Source organism: Brassica oleracea, chromosome C3 (assembly GCF_000695525.1).
Source record: "Brassica oleracea var. oleracea cultivar TO1000 chromosome C3, BOL, whole genome shotgun sequence".
Classification (NCBI taxonomy): Eukaryota; Viridiplantae; Streptophyta; class Magnoliopsida; order Brassicales; family Brassicaceae; genus Brassica; species Brassica oleracea.
Window position 1 is genome coordinate 52,330,247 of NC_027750.1, and position 8,756 is coordinate 52,339,002.

The following is an 8,756-nucleotide window of genomic DNA, read 5'->3' on the forward strand; positions in this document are numbered from 1 at the left end:
TATTATATACTAATTAATAATAATATAATAAGAAACGATGTAAACTCCTCGTAAACATTACATGGAGTTTACATCGAATGTTTACGAGTGATTAACATCGAAATATTTACGAGGGTTTTACATCGAAATGTTTACGAGTGATTTACAACGAAAGTATTTACGTGTGCTTTACATTGAAATAATTACGTGGGCTTTACGACGAATGCTTACGTGTCGTTTACGATTAATCCTTTCCCTGCGCTTTACGAGGAATATATTTCGTCGTAAACGTAACGAGTCGTTTACGATGAAACCTCCGTTACGACGGACGTTTAACAACGAAACGTCTTTCGACGTTAATTCGTCGTAACACCCCGTTTACGACGAATTTACAACGAATACTGCCCTAGTAAAAAATATGTTAGTATGCTCTTTGTTTTACATTTGCGTCCTAGTTCTTACATTTACGTATGAATCTTCATTTTAGGATTATGAAACTAAAAAGCTTTCTCTGTAAAAGAAATAAAGTAAAATATTTTCTTTTTGTGTAGCGTATCTTCTTAAAATATGTAAATGATTTTGGGAAAGTTATATGAAAGAAAGTTTGATTCAAAAAGCAATAGATACTTATTTATTCGATTTTGACAAACATTATGGAGATGTGTTTTTGGATCTATGTAAATTAGATTTTAGACAACTTTAATGATAGAAAATTAGCAAGAAGTAACAGGACTCTCATGGACTAATAAACCAGTTCGTTCGACGAACACATAACAGTTTCTTCTTTAGTGTTTCTCAAAATATTATTTATTATTGAGACATTCCATTCGGTATGCAAGGTTTTAGATTACTTGGAGAATGATGGTGTCATGCTATGGATTTGAGTAGACTTTTAAAGTTGGCAACATTATTCTGTACCCTGAATCTTTGGAAGAAGCAAAGCTTGTGCAGATAGACTAAGTCCCTCGATACGACTCATTATGTTTACAGCGATGAGGAATGATACTCTACTGTGGAGTTTAGGGTCATGGATTCAGGGTATAACGGGTAGAGATCACAACCAGAAACAGATGATTTCGTTGTTGTTCTTGTTGGATCCGTCACACCAGACGTGCTCGAGCTTCCATGTGTATCAACATCTCTCATCTTTAACAAGCTCCAGTCGTCTCCATATAAACCAGGATCTGACGTAACCTGTGTTAGCTCGATCACTCCCTCCAGCATTTTCATGGCCTCTGACATTGTTGGCCTCAACGCAGGAGATGAGTTTGTGCAAACAAGAGCAACATTGATCATCCTCACTGCTTCTTTTCTATCGAAATGACCTTCAAGAACTGGATCTACAACCTCCAGTATGTTCCCTTTCTGATGCAGTGACAGCGCCTGAGTTTGATAAAAAAAAAACAAAAAGATTTTTCACTAAAGAGAAACTTGAAGACATCAGATTGACAAAAGAGAAAGAAAAGCTTCATGGTTACCCAATCAAGAAGTGAGAGGTGATCAGCAGTTCCCTTGTGTTTAGTATTACTCTTGCCACTAACAATCTCCATTGCCCCAACTCCGAAGCTATACACATCTGCTTTCTCCGTTAGTTGACCCCATAGTACATATCCAGGAGCCATATATATATCCCCTAAATTACAAAAAAAAAGAAACAAAGAATGAGATAATTTTTTTTTTTGTGATGTTTGTTTTATGTTCTGTACTAACATGGTTCCTGCAACTTTGGTGCTAATGTGAGTGTGTTCTTCTTCATGGAGTCTAGCCAATCCAAAGTCAGATATCTTTGCATTTAAGTCAGCATCTAGAAGCACATTAGGAGTTTTGATGTCACGGTGAACCATTGTGATCATCGATCCTTCATGGAGGAACTCTAGCCCTCTTGCGATTCCAACACAAATTTTCTGTCTTGCTTTCCAGTCCAGTTTCATGAAGCTCTTTCCTGGCAAACCAAAGAGAAATCATGTCACTTAACATGTGATAACATGTAAAAACGTAAAGAAAAGCTGAATAACTTTTATTTACCAGACAGAACAAGAGCAAGGGAGTTGTTTTCCATGTACTCATACACAAGCATCAAGTGATTCTTCTCGACACAGCATCCATAAAGCTTGACAAGGTTTGGATGATTGTGTTAAGTTTATAGATCGTAACCTTGTACTCACACCACTCTTTGGATCACTCAACGTTTACTGAATAATATCTTTCGATTACTTTCCCAAATCCAAGTACAAGACGAAATACACGTAAGAAGATAACGACGACGATGATCACATACGATCACCTGAAGGACACATACGTCACTTCTTACGTCATACTCAACATCCAAAACCCATGACTCTTATTCTTGTTATTTATAGATAAGTATCACTAAAGAAGCGTGACTCACAAAGCCTCTCTGTCCCTCCTAGGCTTTGCTCGACTGATCTTCTTCCAATGACTCTTCAAACCCTCTCTTCCCTTCCGAAGCTTTTCTCTCCTCTTCTTCTTCCAACACTTCTTCTTCACCTTTAAGCCCCACGGCACTGAACCGTTTTCCACGCTTACGGAAATACACCTGCTGCAACGTATCAATACCCCGCCCAACGAAACGCAGCTTGTTCTCAAACTGAAATTCTGGATACTGGCGCTGAATCTCCCACCCCATATTCCAAGTAGACTCGTGATCCGGAAGACCTGTCCACTGTATCAAAACCTCTAAACACCCAGACGGCATGTAACGTGTGTCGAGTACAGCTGCAGGTTGAACTATCAATTCTCCTGTGGACGCGAAGGACTGAGGCAAGGGAGTGACCTGCAGAGGTGTACCAATCACGGCCTTGAGCTGAGAGATATGGAAAACAGGGTGGATTTTAGACTCCGCCGGTAGCTTAAGGCGATAAGCCACCTTCCCAATCCTCTCGAGCACTTCGAATGGGCCGTAGAATTGCGCGGCCAGTTTTTGACAAAGCCGTTTGGCCACAGAAGATTGGCAGTACGGCCGCAGCTTAAGGAAGACCGAATCACCTACCTCAAAGGCGAGATCACGGCGATGCTGATCAGCGGACTTCTTCATTGATGACTGGGCCTTGAGCAAGAACGTCTTCAACTGATCCAGCATCAAGTCACGTTCCTTCAAACTCTGCTCGAGTTCAAAATTACGCGTAGATCCAGCTTCAAAGCGAACCAAGGTAGGAGGGGCGCGTCCATAAACTACCTCAAATGGAGTAGTCTGAATGGCTGTATGGAAACAAGTGTTGTACCAGTATTCAGCCCAACTCAAGTACTGAAACCAAGTCTTAGGGTGTGTGGACGCGAAACAACGTAAGTAAGTTTCAAGACAGCTGTTGAGCACCTCTGTTTGGCCGTCGGTTTGGGGATGGAATGCGGTGCTGTACTTCAGGGAAGTGCCCGCAAGTTTAAAACACTCCTTCCAAAAGGAACTCAAGAAAACCTTATCACGGTCGGAGACAATGGAGTCAGGAAACCCGTGTAGCTTAACCACCTCAGATGTGATTTTCGCAGCGACATCAACTGCCGTGTAAGAATGTTTCAGGCCAAAAAAGTGAGCGTACTTGCTGAGACGGTCAACCACCACAAAGATCACGCTAACTCCCCGGGAGGATGGCAGTCCATCAATAAAATCCATACTAATGTCTTGCCACACTTGAAAGACCGTCGGCTGCTTTATTTTCTATACCAGGCTTGTAGATAATATCAAACTGGAATCCCATCAAACGTGTCAACCAGCACTGGTACTCCATCGAGATCTCACGCTGTTCAAGCAAAAATTTCAGGCTGCGTTGATCAGTATGGACCACAAAACGCCTACCAGTGAGGCAGTGTTTCCATTTAAGAACCGCAAACACGATGGCCATGAGCTCGCGTTCGTAAATGGGTTTCAGTTGCTCCCGAGGTGTCAGGCTGTGGCTGAAATACGCAATAGGACGTTGGTTCTGCATAAGCACCGCTCCTAAGCCAAAACCCGAGGCATATGTTTCCACAATGAAAACTTGAGAGAAATCTGGTAAGGCCAGTACTGGTGTTGCGGACATCGCATGCTTCAAGGCATCAAACGCGCGTTGGGCTTCAAGTGACCAACTGAACTGATCCTTTCGTAGAAGTGACGTCAATGGGCGAGCGATGATGCCAGTTCTTAACATAACTACGATAGTAGCCCGTTAACCCGAGGAAACCACGCAGTTCCTTAATAACCCGAGGAGTCTGCCACTGTCGCATAGCTACAGTTTTGGACGGGTCAGTAGAAACCCCTTGTTCGGAAATGATATGACCAAGGTAATCAATCTGACGCTGGCCAAAGGAGCATTTCTTCTTATTCGCATACAGGGAATGTTGGCGTAACAAAAGGAGTACTGAAGCCAAATGTTCCTGATGCTGTTCCAGTGACGAGCTGTAGACCAAGATGTCGTCAAAGAAGACTAAGACGAACTTCCGTAAATGAGGACGAAAGATCTCATTCATCAATGACTGAAACGTCGCTGGAGCGTTAGTCAAGCCAAAAGGCATAACCAGAAACTCGTAATGGCCTTCATGAGTACGGAAAGCCGTCTTAGGAACGTCTTCCTCACGCATCTTAATCTGATGGTACCCAGAACGCAAATCAATCTTGGAAAACACGCAAGCCCCGTGGAGTTCATCCAAGAGTTGATCTATCATCGGAATAGGGTATTTATCAGGGATTGTAACTCTGTTCACAGCTCGATAATCAACACAGAAACGCCACGTTTTATTCTTCTTGCGAACCAACAGCACCGGGCTTGAGAATGGGCTTTTGCTTGGCCGTATGATACCACTGTCAAGCATCTCAGTCACCATGGTTTCCATTGCTTCTTTGCTTGCGTGCGGGTAACGGTACGGTCGATCTGATATCGCTGTCACACCAGGTTGTAAATGGATGGCGTGCTCGTTGTTTCTGATAGGCGGTAAACCCACTGGAACCTCAAACACATCTGCAAAATCAGCCAACACACGTTGAATCGCCGGAATAGTAACTGTATCTGTCGCTTCTGCAGTCCCCAATTCCAAAGCATCCTCAAATTCAGAAACCATGAGAGCCTGATGCGTAACTGTCGCGCAGTGTAAAGAAGAGTCTCCACGCAAGGTAACAAGCTTGCCCTGATGTTTAAAAGACCACTCTTGAAGCTCCCAATCGACCTCGCACTTCCCCAAAGTCCTCAACCATTGAATTCCCAACACAACATCCACCTTACCCAACTCCAAAGACACAAAATCACTGGTGAAGTAAATGTCCTGAAGTGAGAAAGAAACAGCTTGACATACCCCCATAGACTCTACTGTCACCCCTGTGCCTAAGAGCACCTGAAAACGACGATCATTGCACACTGATAAATTCGCTGCTTGAACCACTCTAGGAGCCACAAAGTTGTGGGTGGCTCCACTATCTATCAGCACCACTACGCTCGTATTACCCATTACTCCCATCAGTTTCGTTGTAGTAGGAGTGTCTATGCCGAGAAAAGCATTCAAAGAAAGCTCCATACGTTCTGTATCAGCACCTAACCCCCACTCTTGTGCCTTGCACAGCGTGCCTTCATCCAATATCTCCACCTCATAGCCATTGATTACCGTTAAGATGTGTAATTCCTTCTTAGGACAGACATGAGTCTTCGAATAGGGAACCCGACACTTGAAACATATGTTATCATGGCGCATAGCATCCAGTTCAGACGATGTATACTTTAGACGAGGGCGGAAAGAACCTCCAGCAGCCTGACCAGAAGAATGATCACCCACGAGATGATCCTCCTTTACTCTGAACCACCATACTAACTGAGGTGCAGAAAGCACTCCCTTCCACACCAATCACAGCCGCAATATGCTCGGTAAGACCCTTAGGTTCTTTCATCTTAATAACTTCCTGCATTTCCGGTTTCAAGCCGTTGAAGAAGACATGAACCAGATTCTGCTCATCGACTCCAGTAACAATCGAACGAAGCTCCTCAAACTCATTCACATACTCAGCAATCGTGCCCGTCTGACGAATAGAGAACAAACGTTTGCCCGGTTCATCCTCAATCCTCTGACGGAAACGAGAAACCAACCTCCGCTTAAACTGATGCCAATCAGTAAAAGGATCATGCTCGATCTCTCCGTTAAACCAGTTCAACACAGGACCTGCAAGACTCAACGAGACCATTTGTAACCTCTCCAAACCATGAAACTGCCCAATCCGAAAATAACGCTCCACCTGAGCAATCCAACCAAAAGGATTTTCCCCGGAAAACACTGGCATCTCGAGCTTCTTCAGCAAGCCCTCACGAGTCTCAAATACCGACGGTGGAACACCGAACCCCGATGGATGTAACTCCGGTGCCGATCGTGAAGACGAAAACATCGCCGGCCCCGGAGAATCATTAGGCGACGCCACCGCCTTGCCTTGCGCCTTATCGGTGAGCTGGTTATTCTCCATACGGGTGAGGATCATCGTAAGTTGATCGAAACGACGATCCATCACGTCAAAACGGGAATCAGACGTCGCAAGACGCTTATCGATCGCACCAAAACGAGTCAACGTCTCCTCGGCGTTCTTCACTAAACGTTCCCACTCCGTACGGAGGAACGCAAGCTCTTGATCTCCCATAGGAACGTTGTATGCCTCTGAGAAAGGACTGGAATCCGCCATGGATGACACAGCGAGCTTTCGATCGAGTCACAAACGCACCAATTTGTTAAGTTTATAAATCGTAACCTTGTACTCACACCACTCTTTGGATCACTCAACGTTTACTGAATAATATCTTTCGATTACTTTCCCAAATCCAAGTACAAGACGAAATACACGTAAGAAGATAACGACGACGATGATCACATACGATCACCTGAAGGACACATACGTCACTTCTTACGTCATACTCAACATCCAAAACCCATGACTCTTATTCTTGTTATTTATAGATAAGTATCACTAAAGAAGCGTGACTCACAAAGCCTCTCTGTCCCTCCTAGGCTTTGCTCGACTGATCTTCTTCCAATGACTCTTCAAACCCTCTCTTCCCTTCCGAAGCTTTTCTCTCCTCTTCTTCTTCCAACACTTCTTCTTCACCTTTAAGCCCCACGGCACTGAACCGTTTTCCACGCTTACGGAAATACACCTGCTGCAACGTATCAGATTGAGACCAGAGATCATGCCTATCTCATTCACAAACTCACGGTTTCCTTGGCATGACTTGAAAGAAAGCTGCTTCACTGCTATGATAGTTCCATCTGACAGCTCTCCCTGCATTAAGTTTCAGCCATATAAAAAAAACAAGAAACAGAATAAAATTACTTGAGAAGAGTTTGAGAATTGTTTTAGTATACTTTGAATACAGAATCGAAACCTCCTTCTCCAAGTTTGTTGGCTTGATCAAAATTGTTTGTTGCATCTTGCAGTTGCCTCCAAGTAAAGCAAACAGTTTGCAAACCCTCTGCTCTCAGATCTATTGTGATCATATGTCCAGTATAAAATTATTAGTAATGCTAAAATGAATCATTCATGCTCCAGAAATGGATTCATACCTCGTTTTCTTGTGTTACTGTCTTTTAGGCATCTTCTCCGAGCATTTATTCCCACAGCTAAGAGAGTAATTGTTATCAAGACACCTGTTGCCCCCAAAACTAGGGGATAACTAATGTGATGTTTTATTTTCTCCGCTGCAAATGAGACACTAAAAAGTGTGTAAATATATATATATATATATATATATATAAAAACAAATCTACAGAAAGACATGTTTAACAAAGTAGTTTTTCTTTGTGTAAGAACCTCCACATTGTGGCTCCAGACCTGAAATTTTATAATAAGAATATTGCCATTAGGAGGTTGGAACCAGTGTGAAGAAGATGAAGGAGATAATTTGAAGTTATGGACACTTCAGAGTGAAGAGAACTCAATGTGAAGGAGTAAAGTTGCTGCAGCAGAGAGAAGATAATAAGGGTTCTTACTGTGACACAAGGAGATAGCAGAAATAAGAGGACCATAGTTTCCTCTGTTGGGAATGAGGGCTGTCCCTTTCCCGGCCCAATACAACCGAATCTCTAACAAATGGTCTGTCACATTAGCTTTCAGCTCTTTCACAACAGGCTTCAGAGTCCCATTAGTCTCCTCTTTGATGTTAAAATCCCTCAAAAACAATTTTCCCTAACATGGGAGAGAAATAACAAGAGGAAATGGACTTCAATATTCCAAGCTTGGTTAAAGAACTTCTTTAATCAAATATAGTGACACTTTACCTGAACATAAACGTCAAATATGCGTCTGCCTATACGACTGTATACTTTTTTCTCTGAAAACTGGATCTCCATAAAATGGAGTTTCACATTGTAGGCTCCATTGTCCAAGCAAAATGCATAGTAAACCAGAGAGAGAGCAGATCGACGCGCGGTTTTATAGAGATGGGGAGAATCTTTAGATAGTCTTAAACTAGTTGAAATGATGAACGTGTCATCAACATATGCATCATCGGTGAAGTCACCTGTGTTGCTGATTCCCCAGTTTTCGAGGTGATGATTTGTTGCGGCATTGGTTTTACTGTTATCAGCTTGATAAGTGATTTTACTGAAAGAGTTTGTAATCTTTATATCTTCTCCACCACAGTTTATATGATCTCTGATCTACAATCAACAATGAGTAGAAAGAGTGGGATTTAACAAAAAACCATCATGTCAGTATTGAATGCATGTACTTACAGGTCTTGCAGTTGACTGGACCAGCGCATGGAAGAAGGCCAGTTCTGTATGAACAAACGATAAAAACATTTAGGTATCTCATATAGCAA

General features: G+C 42.7%; 1 protein-coding gene across 1 annotated transcript; it reads right to left on the reverse strand.

Annotated features, from left to right (window-relative positions):
* Positions 1 to 913: 913 nt before the first annotated feature.
* On the reverse strand, positions 914 to 8,728 carry LOC106332553 (probable LRR receptor-like serine/threonine-protein kinase At1g29720). Its single transcript, XM_013771029.1, has 11 exons — positions 8,668 to 8,728; positions 8,212 to 8,592; positions 7,924 to 8,119; positions 7,745 to 7,765; positions 7,498 to 7,632; positions 7,300 to 7,418; positions 7,109 to 7,216; positions 2,005 to 2,107; positions 1,690 to 1,921; positions 1,458 to 1,608; positions 914 to 1,362 (listed from the first exon to the last, which is right to left on the reverse strand). The coding sequence occupies exons 2-11, from the start codon at positions 8,281 to 8,283 to the stop codon at positions 964 to 966; spliced, it is 1,536 nt and encodes a 511-aa protein (XP_013626483.1). The 5' UTR covers positions 8,284 to 8,592; positions 8,668 to 8,728; the 3' UTR covers positions 914 to 963.
* Positions 8,729 to 8,756: the final 28 nt, after the last annotated feature.